The sequence below is a fragment of the Procambarus clarkii genome, chromosome 1 (assembly GCF_040958095.1).
Source record: "Procambarus clarkii isolate CNS0578487 chromosome 1, FALCON_Pclarkii_2.0, whole genome shotgun sequence".
NCBI classification, from domain to species: Eukaryota; Metazoa; Arthropoda; class Malacostraca; order Decapoda; family Cambaridae; genus Procambarus; species Procambarus clarkii.
In genome coordinates this window covers 22,179,072-22,202,121 of record NC_091150.1, presented here as the reverse complement: position 1 = coordinate 22,202,121, position 23,050 = coordinate 22,179,072, and the positions used below count along the sequence as shown (strand labels likewise).

Here is a 23,050-nt window from a genome sequence, read left to right as displayed (position 1 = left end):
ATCCATCCATCCTTCCATCCATCCATCCTTCCTTCTATCCATCCATCCATCCATCCTTCCATCCATCCATCCTTCCATCCATCCATCCATCCATCCATCCTTCCATCCTTCCATCCTTCCTTCCATCCATCCATCCATCCATCCTTCCATCCATCCATCCATCCATCCTTCCATCCATCCTTCCATCCTTCTATCCATCCATCCATCCATCCATCCATCCTTCCATCCATCCATCCTTCCATCCATCCTTCCATCCATCCATCCTTCCATCCTTCCATCCATCCTTCCATCCATCCTTCCATCCTTCCATCCATCCTTCCATCCTTCCATCCTTCCATCCTTCCATCCATCCATCCTTCCATCCTTCCATCCATCCTTCCATCCATCCATCCATCCATCCTTCCATCCATCCTTCCTTCTTTCCATCCATCCATCCATCCATCCATCCTTCCATCCATCCATCCTTCCTTCTTTCTATCCATCCATCCATCCATCCATCCATCCATCCATCCATCCTTCCATCCATCCCTCCATTCATCCCTCCATCCCTCCCTATCCTTCCATCCATCCTTCCCTCCCTATCCTTCCCTCCATCCATTCATCCATCCATCCCTCCATCTATCCATCCTTCCATCCATCTTCATCCTCTCCCTGCCTACATTTCAGCCCCTCCCTGCCTGCCTGCCCATCCACCCACCAGTCAGCCATCACTGACACAATGAGTGCATATGGAGCCAACATGGTGCACGGATGCTCCTTCATTGCGCAGATATGTCCAACAAAGTCACAGAATGAACACTCCAGCCTCATGACAAATCAAAACAATGTGTCTTGAATCTGTGATGTCACAAGGGTAGAAGACAAAATATATCTTACCTGAATGTTACTTGAAATATTACCAACACTTAACATCTTCAGAAATACCGGAGCCCCACATCTAACGACCTGGGTACAGCTCCATATAGGGTGTTAAATCGAGTTGATGCTGTACTTATCGGGCACCTAGGAAAGGGAACCCTGGGCGCATGCAGCCTGAGTACTGAAGAATTACTCCTGGCTCACACAATACCTAAAAGACAGCCACCGCACACAAGGCACTGAGCTGAAACTAAGTCTGGAGCCAGAACACACGACCTCTGCCTAGCGCAACAATCTCAGAACTGGGGTCTTGGGTTACCGGTGTGAGGGGTCTGGGGCTTCCCCTTGGAGGAGCTGCGCATACGGGGACGTGGTGGCGTCATGCTCGTTATCTCGTTTTTGTTTGAGGAGTTCTGTCCACTAGTTCATCTCTCAGTAGCAATTTCTTAACCAGAATATGGGTTTGTTTTGGGATGCTTACCTTTCTGGGTGCCTGACCCGGTCGATGGCAGACATAGAATGCTTCCAACCACATGGGGGTTTCTCTAGGCCATTGCTCCTTGTGTCTCTCTGATAGGGCCAAGTTCTGGCTCGTGGTCCCCGGTAAGCCTATAGAACTCCATACACATGACTGATGCCAAAGTTTAACATAAGCAATATCAGCCTGGATAGCTTCGGGGAGCCGATGGGGCTCCTCCCAGAAAGGGAATGGACTCATTTTCTTCCAAGCCTTGAATCAATAAATTTAATCTACTCAGTGAGTGACACTTCACAATTAATGTGTTATTTGCCATGAGATTCACACCAAAGCTCACCAGAAGGAAGTACTGTACAAGATCAGTTTGACAGCGAACTACATTACAGCACAATTCTTTATTATGCAAATGACCTTTGGCCTATATTTATGTTCGCTTCTCCTTTTTCCTTTTGGTGAAACATATGAATACTATGTCTGATCCCCAGGACTAAGGTTTACAGAATTAAAAAATAAACGTCCTGTAGAAGTGATGAGAATAACTTTTCTACGAGGGAGCCCTCAATAGCTTCCTGCACTACAGAACTCGGGCTGTTGAGCCTTGACTACCAGGAGCCAGGACCTGAATCTGGCTCTACAAGGTGTGGGGAGCTTAGGGATAAAAACTATCCAAAGTGAGAAAAAAACATCAGAAAGTATAAGGGCATCAAAACAAGCAGCTACTTGAAGGAACATAGTAACTCTCAGGAAAACAAGGCAAACATTTTTGTTGGTGGAGGGTAAGGCCTCCAGCCATTATGCCCTTGATCACTACCTGGCAGTCCAAGATTACCTGGGTCTAAGGGATTTTTACCCTTTGTCTCTGGTTTGCTGCTGACAGTTCTCTGCTTGGTGTTCTGCTTGTGTTTGTCTCGGCAACCATATGAGATCTCCGGCATTCATGGTTGACTCTTTGTCAGCACCAGGCCTTGTAAAACAACCCCTCCACCACCACACCTGGCCTGGCATGACAACCCCTCCACCACCACACCTGGCCTGGCATGACAACCCCTCCACCACCACACCTGGCCTGGCATGACAACCCCTCCACCACCACACCTGGCCTGGCATGACAACCCCTCCACCACCACACCTGGCCTGGCATGACAACCCCTCCACCACCACACCTGGCCTGGCATGACAACCCCTCCACCACCACACCTGGCCTGGCATGACAACCCCTCCACCACCACACCTGGCCTGGCATGACAACCTCTCCACCACCACACCTGGCCTGGCATGACAACCCCTCCACCACCACACCTGGCCTGGCATGACAACCCCTCCACCACCACACCTGGCATGGCATGACAACCCCTCCACCACCACACCTGGCCTGGCATGACAACCCCTCCACCACCACACCTAGCCTGGCATGACAACCTCTCCACCACCACACCTGGCCTGGCATGACAACCCCTCCACCACCACACCTGGCCTGGCATGACAACCCCTCCACCACCACACCTGGCCTGGCATGACAACCTCTCCACCACCACACCTGGCATGGCATGACAACCCCTCCACCACCACACCTGGCCTGGCATGACAACCCCTCCACCACCACACCTGGCCTGGCATGACAACCCCTCCACCACCACACCTGGCCTGGCATGACAACCCCTCCACCACCACACCTGGCCTGGCATGACAACCTCTCCACCACCACACCTGGCATGGCATGACAACCCCTCCACCACCACACCTGGCCTGGCATGACAACCCCTCCACCACCACACCTGGCCTGGCATGACAACCTCTCCACCACCACACCTGGCCTGGCATGACAACCCCTCCACCACCACACCTGGCCTGGCATGACAACCCCTCCACCACCACACCTGGCCTGGCATGACAACCTCTCCACCACCACACCTGGCATGGCATGACAACCCCTCCACCACCACACCTGGCCTGGCATGACAACCCCTCCACCACCACACCTGGCCTGGCATGACAACCTCTCCACCACCACACCTGGCATGGCATGACAACCCCTCCACCACCACACCTGGCCTGGCATGACAACCCCTCCACCACCACACCTGGCCTGGCATGACAACCCCTCCACCACCACACCTGGCCTGGCATGACAACCCCTCCACCACCACACCTGGCCTGGCATGACAACCTCTCCACCACCACACCTGGCCTGGCATGACAACCTCTCCACCACCACACCTGGCCTGGCATGACAACCCCTCCACCACCACACCTGGCCTGGCATGACAACCCCTCCACCACCACACCTGGCCTGGCATGACAACCCCTCCACCACCACACCTGGCCTGGCATGACAACCTCTCCACCACCACACCTGGCCTGGCATGACAACCTCTCCACCACCACACCTGGCCTGGCATGACAACCCCTCCACCACCACACCTGGCCTGGCATGACAACCTCTCCACCACCACACCTGGCCTGGCATGACAACTTCTCCACCACCACACCTGGCCTGGCATGACAACCCCTCCACCACCACACCTGGCCTGGCATGACAACCCCTCCACCACCACACCTGGCCTGGCATGACAACCCCTCCACCACCACACCTGGCCTGGCATGACAACCCCTCCACCACCACACCTGGCCTGGCATGACAACCTCTCCACCACTGCACCTGGCATGGCATGACAACCCCTCCACCACTGGCTGTACCTGGTATGGCATCAGAACCCCACCACCACCACGATACTTGCATGAAAGCAAAACACCATGTAGACTTCTCTCTCTCGCTAACGTTGATGGGTTTAACCATACAAGGGTGAAGACATGATAAAATGATGATTCTTTGTCCCACCTGTAACTTCACAAAACATTTGAGATATGAATGCACCAGAGTACTTTCCTATCATATAAACTGAAATTTAACCCGATTACTGTTCGTTCATGAATTTACTCAGACTTGGCCCACTTAGATTACCGGTATAATCCTGTTTACAATCCAACATTTTGCTTACTTTTCAGTAATGTTACATACTCAACACTTCTGGTAATTACTAGTTCTAAATATTCATAGCTTATACATGTGTTCCACAAGTTCTCCCAAACATAGCTTTCTTGTCTGAATCCTGAAAACAGCCACCCTCTGAATAAGTTATTCCTTGCCAACATTATTAGTTTTGCCTAATTAAAGAGATGAAAGTTGCATAGTGTAACAAATTATCAGTTAAAGGAGTAAATTCTGTAGGCCAAGCAGTCACTCTAGAGCCCTGGGGTGTTATTACTGATGAGCGTTACACTTGTAACGCTCCACAAGTTACACTTGTAGAGTGTTACATGTGTAAGTTGAGACACTTGTGGTGTCTTGACTTCCCTATAATCTTTGTCACATGACGTTGTGAAGCTTCTGATAGTTGTGGCATTCACTTTCCTCTTATTGAAATGATTCCATTGGAATGCATCTGAGAGTGAAGGCAAACTCAGACATGTTATAGCTTTGGTTATAATGTATATCCTTAAGACCATGCTTAAAATGCAAAGGAAATGTTTACGTTTACTAAATTGTTGACCCTGAGCAAAAATTAGTCAAATATTTGTGAGTAATAACATCTCAATAACTCACCTTTCAATTCAACTTTATGTTCAAGTTAAGCCATTTCCTTGTGCAGTAAAATACAACAGTGGCACAGAAAGTTATGTTAGAATTATTTACTGTATAATATATATATATATATACCATTTAATAATACTATATATACTTATCAAGAAGTAATATTTATGATATGCAATACCTCATAAATACTGTTTATATTTACATCCCAACCATGCACGTATTAATCTAATCATCATTATGGCAGTATTGCTGATATTACCAGACATGCCATTCACATACCTTAGTGTCGTGCGCACTCGCATTACTTTGTACTTGTAACAACTAGAGATTACTTGCCTGTTGTCAAGTTCCGACGTGTACCCAGGGGGCGACTGAGTCGTTTCCTCGTAAACAACAAAGCTTGGGTCATCATCCAAGGACGAGTTGAAGTTAGATTTGGATATAGAGTCGAACGACCCATGGAGACCGTTCATCCGTGCTGCTCCTCCCATCGAGCCTCCACCCTTCATCGGTATTGCTCTCTGTGGGTCCTGTGCAGTTGGAAAGACATAAATAACCTTATGAAACTTAGATTGAGATATACTTTTTATTTATTTATTTAAATATACAAGAGTTCTTACATTCTTGTACAGTCACTAGCACAATCCTAATCCTTATTCAATCCTAAGGTCCTTAATCCTAATTTTCCACGGAATACGACCCGCCAAATCGTTTAACAACCAGGTACCCATTCACTGCTAGGTGAACAGAGGTTACAGTTAAGAATTGACACCCAGTCAATCCTCCCTTGCAAGGATATGAACCCAGGCCAAAGCGCTTGTGAAGCGTCAGGCGAGTGTTTTACCACTGCACCATGGGGACTGCTATGTACTGCGATGCAGTACATACAATACACTGCTGAATATAGAAACACACTGTACTAAGAGAAAGAGATATACAGTATTGACTATACTGGGAAAAGAGGTGTCCTGTAGCACAGGAATCGGCACAGATAACTAGCAACCAAATGGTCCTCAATTAAATTCCCGCTCCATATGAGAAAATTGGGCATATTTTTTTTTTACATCTGATACACCTGTTCACCTAGCAATAAATAGGTGCTTGAGACACTGTTAGCCTAAAGAAACCTCAATAAGTCTAACAGGTTTCATGATACTGACAGTGGGAAACCTTGATCTCATTGAGACCTTTAAAATACAGTACTGAATAAATTTGAGAATACTGATCTAGACCACTTCTTTAAAAGATCTAATGTAATGCATACAAGGGACAACAGCTTCAAATTCAACAAGCCACAATGTAGGACAGAAAACAGGAGATGCTTTTTCACCCATACGGTTACAAACTCATGGAAATTCCTTCCCATGGAAGCTATAACTAGCAGGACATTACTTCAGTTCAAAAGCCAGCTGAAAAAAATCCTCAAGAACATTCGGAGGACCTTTGACAAGCTGCTAGCTTCCTGTCCCCATCAAGGCCACTAGAGTGTTGGCAGCCTTCAGGTAAATACAGTACTGAGTAGAAAAGGATTGGTAGTGTAAGGAAGGAGTCCTTCTTTAAAAGAATGTGTAATAGTGCTGGTAACTGGAAACAAACAGGTGAAACTGTGTTGGTTTGGAATGGGAAAACATTTAAAATCCCCCCCAATGCAGTGTGCTAGTTCTGTACACACACGCTGTGCATGGTTACAGCGTGAGAACATTTCCCTCTAAAATGATGTAAGAACTCCTCAATGCACAGAGCAACCTTCAAACTCACACAAAGGGAGAAGAGACTCAGGGGACGCATCCATCAGATCCAAGAGCCCCCGTGGGGTTTCCCAGAGACCTTAGCTTTTCAATCTCCACTAAGGGAAGCCCAGGCAGGGTACTACTAACCAGCTCCCAGAACTACCAAACAAACTTCTAAGAACCACCGGGACGTGTACACTCACGGGGGCCTAGCGGGGGTACCACCGAAGTATAAATATATAGATATAGGGTATGACCCAAACCCAAGAACAGACCCCCGTCAAAGCAAAGTAACAAAAAGATACAAAAAAACACAAGAGGACAGTGTACCTAGAGGATGCAGAGCTGGCCGCTATGTGAGGTGACAACTAGCTGTGTAATACCCTGCACCCCTACCAGTGACAAATACTACCTCCTACCCAGAGACAAACAGAGGAGCAAGAAACCTCCCAGCTGACTCCAAGGGCGAACACGTACCGAGCAGTAAATGGCAACGGGGGCAGCCCCCAAGGTGACCTGTGGAAGGAGGCCCCAAGCCCCAAGGGCAGTACTTACAGGGTGCTTACGGAAGTGGACCCTAAGTGCATGCAGCCCCAGTACTTGTGAATATACTCCCAGCTCGCACACCACCAAATATTAGCGAGAATCAGAGAAGAATTCCGGAGCTGGAGGTATACGACTGAAGCCCAACGACATCAGCCAAGAACTGGCAGGCTTGGGTAGCCAGCATAGGGTCTGGGGCTCCCCCTTCCCCCTTCCCCAATCCGGGGAGGGGGGGGAGTTGCGCAGACAGTGGCGTGTTGGTAACGAGATAACGTCATGCTCGTTTGCTCGTTTTTCTTCATGGGGGAGTTCTATCCTCTTGTTTGGCTTTGATAGCAATTCTTAACCAGAATGGGGGGGGAGGTGTTTTGGAGCACCTATCTTTCTGGGTGCCTGACCCGGTCGATGGCAGAGTACTGCTAAATTATATATAAGGTGTCTCTATAGGCCATTGCTTCTCGTGCCTCTCTGAGGGGGCCAGGTTCTGGCTCGTGATCCCCGGTAGGCCTAGAATTCCATGTACATTGACTGATGCTCAAAGCTAATACTCTATCAGCCCAGATACCTCCAGGGAGCCGAAGGGGCTCCCCCCAGAAAAAAAACAATGAACACAGGAGGCAAGCTAAATTTGATTCTTATTTAGTAATACTAGCAAGCCAAGAGCCTTCAACCAGTGAGGCCTCACAGGCAAGCCAAGAGCCTTCAACCAGTGAGGCCTCACAGGCAAGCCAAGAGCCTTCAACCAGTGAGGCCTCACAAGCAAGCCAAGAGCCTTCAACCAGTGAAGCCTCACCAGGGATCCAAGAGCCTTCAACCAGTGAAGCCTCACCAGGGATCCAAGAGCCTTCAACCAGTTAAGCCTCACCAGGGATCCAAGAGCCTTCAACCAGTGAAGCCTCACCAGGGATCCAAGAGCCTTCAACCAGTGAAGCCTCACCAGGGATCCAAGAGCCTTCAACCAGTGAAGCCTCACCAGGGATCCAAGAGCCTTCAACCAGTGAAGCCTCACCAGGGATCCAAGAGCCTTCAACCAGTGAAGCCTCACCAGGGATCCAAGAGCCTTCAACCAGTGAAGCCTCACCAGGGATCCAAGAGGTCTCTGTGAACCAGTGAGGCTTCAGCAGCTGGCAGTCAAAACTGACCTTGCCAAGCAGCTCATGTACTGTACAGTAATTTTAAGTGTTAATTTTATTGTTGTGTTAGGTTAGGTAACGTAAACTTTCAACAATTCTTAACTTCAAGATGTGTTGCATCAGTCAAGAAAACAAACTACAACAAAGTAAGCTGAAGTTTCTGTTTAAAATTAATTACAGTACTGTGTACTTGAATATTTTATAATTATAATCTGTGTGTGACAATTCAAATTATGTTGGTTGTGGTAGAAAAAATTGTGAATATGTTAAATTTTGAACTTTCCCCAGTAAAATTTCTGCTTATCCACATATCTGGCTTATCCGGCAGGGGGAGGTCCTTCCCATATCATTTGGATAAGCGAGCTTATACAGGATGTCCAAGTGGTCGGCTGGTAATAAGTGTTGTTTGATCCGTCCATACTAGGGAGTATATTTACGTCTAAACACTTGTTCTGTCATACTAATCATTATCTGTGATATTTGTTTAACTAGTAAGAACCTTGTACTGTTAGAATGTTTGAAATTTGCAATTAAAACTGTAAGAAGATTGTAAAGTAACAATGACTTTGGGTCCCGGGTTTAGGGGGACACATATTCAAAGTAACACTCTTCAAAGTAATATATATTCTGTGAAAATACATGTATTATAGTATTCCATTTTAATAGAAATCTTGTAAAGTAACTTTAAGATCTAGAGATAAAACCCTTTGTAGTGACATATTAGAATTTTCCCTGGTTGTCTGGCCCCTAGGAGTGCGTTCCTCTCCAAGGTACACATGCTTGACTATAAGGGTTATTATAGAGCAGACTCTAGATTTTCCTTGTATTCTATGCAGTAAGGACGGGGTTTCATCGTTTGTACTCTAGGGGTACAGCTTAGAAGCTCATGCCCCCCTTACAGTAGTACAATACATTGCAGTAAGTACAAAAGCACACCCAAGGGAAATGCATACTGTACCAGACACTGATATACAGTAGTTGTAAATGCTCTACCTTATCCAAGCATGGAAACCTCACCTTAAAAAGGACATACAGTATCTGCTCTGGAGAGGGTGCAACACCGGGCAACACAAATCATACCAGAACTAAGTTGACTCTCATACCAGGAACGGTTGAGGGGGCCACAGGAGTAACAACACTGCAAACCAGGCATGTCAGGGCTGATCTCATCGAGACCTTTAAGATACTGAACGAATTGGAGGATATTGATCCAGACCACTTTTTCAAAAGGTCAGATGTAACACAGACAAGAAGCAGCGGCTTCAAGCGCAACAAGCGACAATGTAAGACGGAGAATGGAGAGAGATGGTGGCCCTCAGGTAAATAAGTGAAAGGAATGTGTGGCAGATAGTGACTTACTAATTAAGATGGCATAAATAAAGTGATAATCATTTTATATCAGACACAGAAAAAGACACAAACATTGTTTGTATTATCCTTTGCAGATGGCACCAGGATTTTGATAAGAGTAGAAACTCCAGAGAACAGCAAACCTCCTAACTGATGTAAACCAGATATTAAATGGGCAACAGAAAGTAGCTGTCACATCTGCAAGAGATGCCAGACTAATGATGGTTCTTTTGAACACGCCATTGCTCTTTAGGGTGCACGATATTTGTGCACAATAACAGCCCCATTCAAAACTGGAAAAGCTGCTGACCTGGAGAATGTGCAGAGAAACATTCTTTTTACTGCCTGAACCTGCCTGCCTGTCTACCTGCATTTACTGATGTTGAACAATACAACATCTAAGTTATTGAGACCACTTAAAATTTCTAAATCTGTACTCATTGGAGTGCAAGTAAGAAAGATGAAAAATAATTTACACTTGGAAAATATTAGAGACTTGTTCCAAATCTGCACACAAATAACTTCTCACGAGACCAGGAGGCATAGCTAAAAGTGCAAATTAGAGATTTTGAAAAGAAGAAGTGTAATAGGTGCGCTAAGAGACAATTCTATATACAGTACTGTACAGTACTTTTCAACACCCTCCCTCAAAACTTAAGGGGAATAACTAGTCAACTCCTCTCGCTGTTCAAACTTGAACTTAATAAAACCCGTCCAAAGGATACCTGATCAACCGGGATGTAATTCATACATGAGACTGCTAGCAGTTGTGTCTATCCCACCACTAACCATGAGGCCTGGTCAGAGACCGAGCCATGGCACATGGCTTATTAAGATATTTACTTAACAGTATTAAAAGCTATAATTTACACTGTTAGTAAGTTTGGTAATGACAATCTGACCTCTCAAACCATGACATTAAAGTTCAGTTCTTCGGCCAGGTAGGAGTCCTAGTGTCATGGTATTCTTTCTAGATTTATGAGCAATGAAACTGAATAAAAAATTATTTATGCAAAACTCCTGACTGATTATGTTGGAGCTTTTCTCTAACAATGCCAATGTGTGAAGAGCACACCTCTAAATGCTTCATTAACTGCTAATACAAATAATTGTGTAAAGAACCAAAACACCTGACCTTCAACTTTGTGTATAAACCATATGTAATGTTACCTGACAACTGTTGAACACATGGCCACTCTTACTGACTATTATTACATGTAAGTTTTATGCAACACATTTAAGACCAACCTCAATGATTCTTGTGTGACCAATATCACTGAAGCTACCACTGGCAGTTGACATGGCAGATCTGTTAGAACGAATGGATGCACGAATGGAGTTTCTTCGCATTATGCGTTCCTTGCGCCGTTCTCGTGATTTACAAACCCAGCACGAGACACATGCAGCTACGAGGATCAAGCAGCCAAAAGTAACAGTTATGGCCGCCACAGCCAATGGGTCAGAGGTCCAGGCGAATTTGTCAATTGTTTTGTCGGGGTCTGTGAGCCAAAAATAAGCAAATAACAGTTAAATCATAATTTTCAGTTTACATTACATTTTTAGCACATTTATGTGAATTTATATACAGTATTATGAAAATAAGTATTCAGAGAAATCCTTGTATATTCTCTCTAAACACTAGTTCCATATTTTCTTATACCACCTTAAATTTTATTTATACAGCATACCCACAATTGCAGCAGAGGTGGTACCCATATGTAAATATGTTTACATCCATGTGTGTTTTCATGAGTGATATTTATAGTGTTACACACAATGGTTAAATTATATATTTTAGATAGACAAGGTACGTCTTGCTTCAAAGTCAAGCAAGGGTATAGATGCAAGTTTCAATAGTTTTGCCCGCAACGCTATGCTTGCTAGTGGCTTTACAAGATTGTAATATTAACATCATTCCTATGTTCTCTCTTAATCCCTAATATACCTTCTTGTATATAAATAAATAAATAGCAGTGTGAAGAAAATTTTTGCATTTAAGAATTGCTTCTTATCTTCCTCTCCCACTTACCCCGCCATCCTCCACCCCCCCCCCCCTCCCATGGCTAATTTAAGCTCTGACTATATGTAGAGTATAAGTAAATACTAGAACACATTTACTGAAGCATTTTATATAACATCTTACCTGATTCACAGATGAAGGGAAGATTGAGGTTACAGTCAACGGAACGAACTTGTCTGTAGACAAAGGCTGCACATCCACTGATGACATCTAAGTGCTGCACCCACACCATGTCATACTCCCATAAGTACTCAGGTTGCTGGTCAAACAGCCAGTACTGCACCAAAAATGACAGATCAAACCTCTTAATTACCGTATGAAATACCTCAAAACAAAGTTCAAATACAAGTAAAACAAACCCTTCCTCTTCACTGGGTTTGTATCTGCAGTTTTGGGAAGTTCACGCTAATAATTGTCATTCAAAATATCTACATCCAACATTTTTTGGGGGAGAGCCCTTTGTGGCTCCCTGAAGCTACCATCTCTCTCCGATGCAGGTGGCAACTACTAGGTAATTTCACCAGACCACATACTAGAAGGTGAAGGGACGGCGACGTTTCGGTCTGTCCTGGACCATTCTCAAGTCGAACTTGAGAATGGTCCAGGACGGACCGTAACGTCGTCGTCCCTTCGCCTTCTAGTGTGTGGTCTGGTCAACATACTTTAGCCACGTTATTGTGACTCATCGCCTGCAACTACTTGGTGCCATTAGTCGCCAAGTTCCCTGGCATACCATGGTCACAGCACCAGAACCTGGTCCCCCTCAAAACAAACCTGGTGGTTTGTTTTCTTTTGCTGACTTTCTGGATGCTTCCCTTGGTGGTGGCATAAATGAATAACTTAAAATACAAATGACCTAGCTCCCAGCGCCTATGTGATGGAACCAGGTTCTGGCACTGTGACCTTGGTACGCCAGAGAACTCTGCAACTGATGGCACCTAGTAGATGGCACCTACATTGAAGATGGTAGCTTCAGGGAGCCACCGGGGCTTCCTCAGAAATTGGCATTTTATTATTTTCAATGCTGATTTTATTCCCTAAATAAGTCATCAAACAATATTAAAACAAAAATATTTCATTTCATCAAACATTAATTAAAAATGACAACTCCAGTCAACAACTTAGGACCTTTAAGTTCAAGCTCTTTTGGTTAGGCAAAATCACTTAAAATTTGATGCTTGTCAAATCAGGCGACTGGGTTGTGTAGGCACATGTCCCCATCCATGCACATCCTAAAATACACACACAAATCACAATTGCATGACGCATCAAATGAACAAATCCACAAATCCTGCATCAAATGAACAAATCTGGATCCTGCAGAGGCTGCAGGATCCAGTAAGTTCAGTAGAACTTCGGTTTCAACTCCTTTAGACCATGTCGTAGCTCAATCGATTAAGACAGCATCTGGGATGCTCTCGGATGCAGGTTCGAATCCTCGTCACGGCCCTTGTGGATTTGTTCATTTGATGCATCACGCAATTGTGATTTCTGTGTGTAATGGTCAAGAATCGCTTAATGAGAATCCATGCACACCTCCCTCCATAGTTGCAAGTCACTGACACACATGTAACCAAACTCCCTTTTATAGGTAGCCTCAGTAGCTTCCCAGTGCAATGTACTCAGTAGCAGCGCCAGTGCATTGGCAATGGTAACTACCGAGTACCACAGAGATATCCTAAGAAACTACAAGGGCTCTGGACTTGTGCAGGCCTACTGGACACCAGGACAAGTATCTGGTGAGCTTTGTGATGAGGGGGAGCATGAACATCCAAGATCAACCTCATAACCGAGTAAAAGTACCCAGAAAGTACAAAGCAAAATAAACTACAATATGTACCTTGAAAGTGAGAAAAGATGCAAATAAGCAAAGTGGTAGTTTGGCCAGTGTCACCAAAGCATGTGCTATAGTATCCAAGTACATCATCACATGGCAACATGACATTATTGTAATACTTTTGAGCTTCATGAGTTCAGCATACAATTTCTGAATTTGATAACTACATATAGCTTTATCTGTGTTTCCAAATTCAAATATTCTTTCCACTTTTTGGTCCAATCTCAGCAAAACAATTCATTGTGCTTGATTTTATGAAGCAAAAGCGAGATAATGGTAAATTTAGTTTTTCTGCTGTTAAGAAGAGAGCCATAGTTTTGTTGTTAGAGATTATGTGAGACTGTTTTACTGTAACTGTCCCTTGATGACGTGTATGATGATACCACCATAGATGTGACAGTGACGTGGAGAGCCCCAGTGGAGAGATGTGAAGGTTAGGTAAGTATTCTCAAGTGTGGGGTCAAGATTAGAGTTAAAAGTGTGAGAACGTGCTACATCAGAGACAACAATTATGGGATGATGACAGAGCTCTCCCTGTTGCATCATGGAAGCTGTGCCAGGTTAAACTTCTCAAGCCTCACTACATGCTACTCTCGGTAACATTCAGACATGTACTAAAAATATGGTAAACTTGTTATGACTGCTACCCTTTGGCTACAAGAGCTTCATAAACCACACTCAACTGCCTCCTGAATTAGCAAAGTATGCAAGCCCTTCTTCCTCTTCCCTCTATACCATAAGGCAGCACCCTTACAGCAGGGGAGAGTATATTATGTTGTAGTATCATTATTAATAACAATATAATAATGACTACCACATGTGGTCCTTGGCCAAAATATTTGGCAATGATTCTATATGTAGTCATTCCCAAATCACCAGAGTGGACAACATATTAAGATAATTACTAGGATATACTCTCATCTCCAACTGCCAGAAAATATTTTATATCATACTGATGGCTTTCATATATTGGCTTTCATATCTTTCATATATGTCAGCTTGGGAGATAAACATAGGAACATTACCTGTACTTCCCAGTACCACTTCTGTAGGAAGGGCAGAGAAGCATTGTCCTTCTTGCAGAATGCCTTAGCTTCTTCGTGTGTGACTGGAGCACCAACGTAAAGATAACAAGCATCGCCAATTCTCGTGTAGCCAGGCTCACATCCTTGTAGCAATGAGTAGTTATTTAGCTTCCACTGACTGTTGAGAAATACAAGAATGTAACAACTCTTGTATATATCTCAAATATTTATTGTCAATTAGTTTTTATTAGATATTGATTTAGAAAGTAGTGATATTTATTATCTAAAAACTACATGTTTTAAAACATGCCCGAAACGCTTTGCGTAATAGTGGTTTTAGGCATTGTATGTACTAGCTCTATCTATAAATCCATCAATCTTTGTAAAATCTCTTGTATGTATGTACCTTACCTAAATAAACATTTATTATTTTATTTATTATTAACTAGTCACTGTCAAATGGTAAATTTTAAGCTAGTAATAAATTTCTCCAGTCTGAAAAATATTAAAATAGAAATAGGCTAAATGAATAAAGATTAATATTTATTTAGCCAATTTTTTTGTTTACAAATAAAAATAAACTTTGAGCAATCACATAATTCACCTCTGGGCCTAATACAATGGCTACTGTTGTACAGGTATGCAAAAGGCTTTAGTCCATTGTGTTACCACAATTACACAAGACAATGCTAACTGTATTGACTTAACACCTTTGTTTGGTAATGTCTTACATATTTCCCCGCCTTTTAAATACCCTATGCCAGCCTGAAGCTTTGCCACGCTTACTGCCTCACTCACCTGCTGACTGGGGACTGTGGGGGCTGCGCCACGCAGTCCCCGTGGCACAGTGGTAAGATACTCACCCGGTGCTTCGCAAGCGTTTTGGCCTGGGTTTGTATCCTGACCGGGGAGGATTGACCGGGTGCCAATCCTTAACTGTAGCCTCTGTTCACCCAGCAGTGAATGGGTACCTGGTTGTTAAATGATTGGGTGGGTCGAATTCCAGGGGAAAATATTAGGATTAAGGACCTGCCTGAAACAATGTGTGTGTGCTAGTGGCTTTACAGGAATGTAATGCAAGAACTTACAGAGTGCTGGCCCTCTTCCTGAACTCCAAGTCACATGCCATCCTACCTTCTCAATTATCTGCCCAACCACTTGGGCTGGACGGTAGAGCGACAGTCTCGCTTCAAGCAGGTAGGCATTCAATTCCTGACCATCCAAATGGTTGGGCACCATTCCTTCCCCCTATTGTATCCCAAATCCTTATAATTCCAGTGTACCTGGTTGATACCTGGTTGATGGGGTTCTGGGAGTTCTTCTACTCCCCAAGCCTGGCCCGAGGCCAGGCTTGACTTGTGAGAGTTTAAGAGAGAGATCCTTCTGAAGTGTTTACCTCAGTATGTTTAACTCTTGAAATAAGATTGTGATTAAAAATGCATAGCAACTGCAGTGTTAAATGTTGAACAACAGGCTTCACAAAGAGGTCTTCACGATAGAGCAAGGAGAAGCCCTTGTACTAAGAGAGGAGGAGGTAAACCAAGCAACCTTGGAGGAATTTGAGCTCACCAGTGATGAGGTCAAAAGGAATCTGTTGGAGCTGAATGTGACAAAGGCTGTTGGGCCTGATAGAATCTCATCATGGATACTAAAAGAGAGTGCAGAAGCACTAAGTGTGCCACACTCTCTATAGTGTATAAAAGGTCACTGGAAACAGGAGACCAACCGGAAAGTTGGAAGACAACTAATATAGTCCTAATATACAAAAAGTAGTGACAGGCAAGAGGCACTTTACTACAGGCCAATTTCTCTAACTTGTATACTATGCAAGGTGATGGAGAAGATTGTGAGGAAAAGGCTTGTAGAACATTTGGAGAGAAATAGCTTTGTAACACGCCACCAGCATGCGGTTCAGTGATGGTAAATCTTGCCTCACAGGTTTAACTGAATTCTATGCCTTATGTCTTACAAAGTTCCAGACTGTTTTTCAACATTTAACACTGCAGTTCCAATCTGTTTTCAATCACAATCTAAATTCAAGAGTTAAACACTTCATAAGGGTCCAACTCTTATACCAAGTGCTACAAAATCATAATGGCTTGGCATTTTCTCCTGATTGTCCCAGGGTATGTGGGCCTGCGGGCCGCTCCAAGCAACAGCCTGGTGGATCAAACTCTCACAAGTCTGGCCTGCAGGCCGCTCCAAGCAACAGCCTGGTGGACCAAACTCTCACAAGTCAAGTCTGGCCTGCGGGCCGCTCCAAGCAACAGCCTGGTGGACCAAACTCTCACAAGTCAAGCCTGGCCTGCGGGCCGCTCCCAGCAACAGCCTGGTGGACCAAACTCTCACAAGTCAAGCCTGGCCTGCGGGCCGCTCCCAGCAACAGCCTGGTGGACCAAACTCTCACAAGTCAAGCCTGGCCTGCGGGCCGCTCCCAGCAACAGCCTGGTGGACCAAACTCTCACAAGTCAAGCCTGGCCTGCGGGCCGCTCCAAGCAACAGCCTGGTGGACCAAACTCTCACAAGTCAAGCCTGGCCTGCGGGCCGCTCCAAGCAACAGCCTGGTGGACCAAACTCTCACAAGTCAAGCCTGGCCTGCGGGCCGCTCCAAGCAACAGCCTGGTGGACCAAACTCTCACAAGTCAAGCCTGGCCTGCGGGCCGCTCCAAGCAACAGCCTGGTGGACCAAACTCTCACAAGTCAAGCCTGGCCTGCGGGCTGCTCCCAGCAACAGCCTGGTGGACCAAACTCTCACAAATCAAGCCTGGCCTGCGGGCTGCTCCCAGCAACAGCCTGGTGGACCAAACTCTCACAAGTCAAGTCTGGCCTGCGGGCCGCTCCAAGCAACAGCCTGGTGGACCAAACTCTCACAAGTCAAGCCTGGCCTGCGGGCCGCTCCCAGCAACAGCCTGGTGGACCAAACTCTCACAAATCAAGTCTGGCCTGCGGGCCGGGCTTGGGGAGTAGAGGAACTCCCAGAACCCCATCAACCAGGAATCAACCAGGTAACCCTCCCTTCACAATTATGCACTTTTCCTTAGGATTTGCACCTTCCTTATTTTTCCATTCACTGGTGCATGGAGAGCAAGTCCACACCTCTTGAATTAAAGCCTTTTTGGTCCCAAGTATTTGTTTTTTTTTAATGTTAACTTATCCCTGTCAGTTAACTTATCAGTTCTTGATTCGTAAAAAATTTGTTCCCAATATTGAACCTGTCCTGCTCTCTTTTGAGCAAAGTCTTACATCACTCAGTTTCTCAAGTAACTATGAACCAACCAACACTATGAAATGAAAGAAAAGTAAGAAAGTTTCATGCCATTTTGGATTCTCATCAAGTCGAAACTGATAAGGGTTTTGGCTTGACGAGGGTCCAGGACAGACCAAAATATTATCACTTCTATTTCATGTTTCAGTTGGTTTATTTAACCCCTTCAAATGTGGTCCCTGACTGTCTCATACGGCTGACCACCACTCATATATGTATTGCTTATTCTCTGTTATACTGTATATTCCTAGCACAATTGTTAACAGTATGTTCAACAATTCCATCTATAACTGACATAATTTATAGTTGCTGCTACTTAATTTGTTTCCTGCTGTTTACCAGTCCCTCTTTAAATGTAATACTGTTCAAGATTTATAAATTATCAGAAATGTATTGATTTATGACCCACAAAGTCATAATTTGGCTAGTCACAAAATGCTAGTATGGCAAATGCACCGGCTATCATGTAACATAAAATCTGTTAGGAAAGTGTGATTTGTATTATTTAGTTCATATTATGTTGATTCTCTTTTTGTTTTCAATTACTTATATTTTTACCTGATGTTGATAATTGATAGTACTTATAGGAGAGCACAGTTTTTTGTTGGAGTAAACAACCCAAGAAGATACGAGGTTCTTATTTTCTCAAAATTAAACAAATTGTATGGACAAAACTAGCTATGAAATAAAGACCCAATTGAACATTGTACATAATTCTGTTTTCAATCAGAAGCCATAACAATGGGAAGATACACTTCATAAACAATTCAATATATAACTACAAAATTAAATCTACTATACTCTATTCCATCATACCTGTAGTCAACACGAAGGAGAGTGTCGTCGTCCGTTTTATCGTGGATCCGGCCAGACACAGCAACTGAGGTATTAAAGCCCCACCAGTTGTTCTGGGCATCAATCGGAGTTTTCCACACATCTGATCTGTGAACCCAAGCAGTTTGCACAATTACACATTGGTAAAGTATTTACTCATTACACCACACCGTTATATTTGCCAATATTAGTTTTGGAGATGGTGTATGAAGATAACAAAAATCTTTGTTCTACTGAACTGTACGTTATGCGAGTGAACGTGTGCAGAACATGATACAATTTAAAATTTAATCAAGACAAAATGTGCTTGCTTACATATATAATTTTAGGGATTAATCTTGCAATTATTGTGCACTTTGTATGTGTATTTAACATGCAATCAAATTTACAGAAACAGCTTAAAACTAAAGTACGAAGTAATTAATATGTAGTGTTATTTTTAATTTAATCCTGTAGAGAACAGCTCACACATGATCTCTATCATTTACTATACCACTATTCTTTCCTTACTTTCAGCAACTCCATTATAATGTACCAGGCTGTGTATAATAATAACAATAATACTCACAAATCACATTAACGTGATATATAAATCAATGAGACAATCCACCAGGGCTGTGAGGTGGGCTCGAACCTGCGACCCCGGCATTGTCAGCCTCGTACTCTACCACTGGACCACCGTGTCTTGTCTAAGTCATACAACCGGATTTCCTGTGATTTCAGTAGAAATTTTGTTGTATGACCTACAAGTTAGCGGTGGTGTAGTGGTAGAGGATGCGGCTGGCAATGCCTGGGTCACAGGTTCGCACTACCTCATAGCCCCTAGTTGATTTTCTCTATCAATAATAATACTAATTTAGGAAAATATTAGTTTTATTATGCCTACTTAATTTTCAGAATTTTGTGAAATAAAACATTCAACAAATGCACTTTCAAAACAAAATATTTTTGACATTACAGTATTTGTTAGTAGAACCACAGCTGCCATGAACAAATAAGTTAGTGAAAGCACACAAACCCTCATAAGAATTAGAGCTTATAATTATTACATTTAAATGCTGAACTACAGTAGTATTTATAAGAGTAACTTCCTGAATTGGATTTGACCTTATTTATAGCAACCAATAACTTGATTAACCAGAGCAATATAATACAGTTTGTGTATTATCAATGAACCAAAATTAAACACACGTTCTCAAACATGCCCCCTCTTAGTGTATCAGAAAGTGGATATGTAACCAAGACTGAAAAGGCAAAAGAACCTACATGTACAGCCAAAATCTGACTTCAGAACTGTGTGCTGAATGTATAAGCAGACAAGTTCACTAACTTCTAGGCTGATAATTATTGAAACAGCAGCGTTATAACAAAAGTGAGCAAAGAAATACTGTAATGTAGTTGTAACCACAGTAGGTTCACAAGTGAAAGGTTCAAGGTTTGCTTTTCATAGGGAATGGATACATTTGCAAACATTTTCTTACACTGGATACCTTTGCTCAGCTATGAGTTAAATAGGTTAATTGAGAGTTAGGAAACTGTTATGGGTTGCATCCCAGGAAAGGTCAGTCACTGAATGAGGGAGACCTTAGCTTCACAGGCTTCCTGCCTCATCAATGGAAATGAAATCCAAATCTTCCACATGTTAAACCAGTATTCCGTCAAAACACACGAGACAGACCACCAAACCCCGAAAGCCCAGAAGGGCCAGAACCAGGGCCACCCCCCTTCCTCACACAGCATTGTAAACCACCAGCCCCAAAACCCAAGCCACACAAGGCCAAGGATGACACCTGGAGGAGCCTAGAAGGCCCAAGGATACCAGCGATGCAGCGGCCAGCCAGGGCACACACAGCCTGCCCCAAACAAATGTGGTGCCACCAAGCAAAGAGAAGCCCACATTACAGAATACCACAAGCATCCAAGCAACTGCTGAGACAACCAGGGCTGAGATGAGTCAGAGAGACCTGAGCCAAGCGTACGAACATATGGAGTCAAAAGGCCAAATGGGAAAAGCATCCTGTAGGCGGCAAGGTCAAACGCCCCACCTCAAAAGACCAAAATCCCCGAATCTCAACCAAAAAACAGACGAGCCAAGATGGCTGCATCCAAGACGCCCAGGGAACCAGGCACAAGAACATTGCAAAGGCGACTGACTGCAGAAAAATGCAGTTGGATCAGAGCAAAAGAAAAGCCAGGACAGCTGCAAATACTGAAGGCCAGGTCACCACAACCAACCCCAGAAAAGCCCATGCCAAAGTGGTCCAAAACAGACGAAGGGAAGGAAGCCAACCTGGAAAACCCCCCAAAAGAGGAAAAGGCTGATCAGATAATGCAGACTAATGGCAAAACAAAATGCCCATGAACGAGAACATGGGAAAAAACTGGCCGAGCCAACCCCATCCACCCAGGAAGGGGCTGTAACAGGGATGGTTATTGTCTACTCCTTGATAGTGGTGTGAAGGGAATACAGAGTAAATAAAGAAATAGTAAGGAATGAGGTGATGAAGAGAGGAGTGAGAGAAGGGTGGAATGTATAGAAAACAGGGACGTGGAGGGGAGACTTGAAGGGAGAGACTAGAAAACGGAGGATTGGCTGGGTAGGAGGGAGTCAGAGGAAGCGGAGAGAAGAAAGAAGGATGAGGAGCAGGAACTGAAAGAGGTAGAAATACTTAATACTAAATGCTGCCACCGTCCCACCAATCAAGGATCTTAACACATTCTAAGCAATGCGACAGGAAAACACTGCTTAACATTTTTACCGAGTGGACACCCCCACATAGCCTTTTGGAGGGGAAGGTGAGGAGCCGTACGCCTCACTCGCCACCTCGCCTCCTCACACCTGCCTCACTCCCTAGTCAAAGGCCATCTTGTTGCTTCTACTTTAGTTTTACAAAAAGAGATCAGTGCTCATTACTACTTTCTGATATTATTCTATGAGACATCAATACAGGGAATGAACAAACTACTCTGCTACTGCAGACAATAAATCACAATAATATGGCTCAAAATTACACTCATCCCATAAATTTGACAATATAGGAATTGATGGCATTTTGGTCCATCTTGGACCATTATGGAGTGCGGTAAATGCTCAACTTGATAATAGTCAAGGACACACTGAAATGTTTGAAATAATTTTATATTCAGATTTGTGAGTTGAGTGTCCTGACACACTCTGTTTTCAGTTTATAAATAATAGACTAAGCTACTTTCTATAATGTAAACTAAAAGTTTTAGTTATTTCAGATTTTAGTTTAAAACTTTTATGTATTACAAATAGCAATTTTAATTGAGGAAAATTCACACTATAATGTTTGGATATGAGAAAAATCTTTCATAATGACATTATGCAGGATTGCAGTAATGACATTGTATTATCTGTGCAAGTCTAGCTCTCACTTCATTGTGCATAGTCATGTCAATTTGTCACTTCTTACATTTTAGTTCATGTACAGTAAGTGAAATTTTGTTCTTCCAGAAATTGTAATCCCTCTAATAACTACTGTTCTCTCAAGGGTTAATCAAGTTAATGGCACATATGTGTGTGTGTGTACTTCAACCACTAACACCTCCTCTGATTGGTGCTTTGCTCTGCATGAAGAAACTACTAACCTCTCATCGACCAAGTCATCGTAGATATCCACTTGCGAGCATTCCGTGGAAATGTTGCAGCGTCTGTAATCCATAAGCAAGCATGCAGTGGTGCGCTCATCAATACACATGCACTTTTCAAAGCTCAAGAAAACTATCAGTACCGACTAATCCATGCTAAACTACTGGTGATGTGGCCACGAGGCTCTGTTGTTTGGGTCTCTCTCAGTGCTACTAATAGTATAGCAAAAGTTAATGATATAACAAAAGTTAGTGAGTGAAAGTAGCCAAAAGAGGTATACAGTACTATAGAGAGGTCTCAAATACAACTGAAGCCATGCTTATGCTGTACATAGTTCACAGTAAAATATCTACCATCATTTGCATAAGCATCTGACTCTCTAAGAGGGACGGGAAACCTTATTTTATTATTCCCATTTGAGGTACTGTAAAACAAAACTAATTTATTCCTATACAGGTGCAATAATTCAGTCTTATTTTTCATTACCAAGATAAATAATGACTGGAATAAAACTTGGCCACAGAGAATTCATACATTATCTGGTTTTAACACTGAATACAATATCAATTGCTTCTCTCTACATTAATAATATAAAAGCAGTCTGATCCTTTACAGCAGCTTATATGATTTTGTATTATTTATAAATAAAAGAACATTTACAATTGCTGTACTTACTAGGCAAGCAGGATTTATTAGATATATTATCCTGCTAGGATAGCACGTAAATCAGAAGTTATGTTACTTTCAATATTTGTTGTATTTAAAACAA

The 23,050-nt window shown here is 43.5% G+C and overlaps 2 protein-coding genes across 7 annotated transcripts in view; both read right to left on the bottom strand.

Annotated features, from left to right (window-relative positions):
- Positions 1-23,050, bottom strand: part of bark (protein bark beetle) — a 247,906-nt gene that overhangs the window by 33,680 nt on the left and 191,176 nt on the right. For all 6 annotated transcript variants that reach the window (XR_011225966.1, XM_069318515.1, XM_069319199.1 and 3 more), the window contains exons 29-34: positions 22,281-22,343; positions 18,651-18,776; positions 14,570-14,747; positions 11,831-11,984; positions 10,936-11,186; positions 5,268-5,461 (exon numbers count right to left, since the gene is read on the bottom strand). Coding sequence is in view for 5 of the 6 variants with exons in the window: in XM_069318515.1 (XP_069174616.1) it covers positions 5,268-5,461; positions 10,936-11,186; positions 11,831-11,984; positions 14,570-14,747; positions 18,651-18,776; positions 22,281-22,343 (966 nt within the window). In the remaining variant the exon portion in view is untranslated. The remainder of the gene's footprint in view (positions 1-5,267; positions 5,462-10,935; positions 11,187-11,830; positions 11,985-14,569; positions 14,748-18,650; positions 18,777-22,280; positions 22,344-23,050) is intronic.
- The window catches only part of LOC123753850 (uncharacterized), a 490,864-nt gene that overhangs the window by 442,184 nt on the left and 25,630 nt on the right, over positions 1-23,050 (bottom strand). The window lies entirely within an intron of this gene.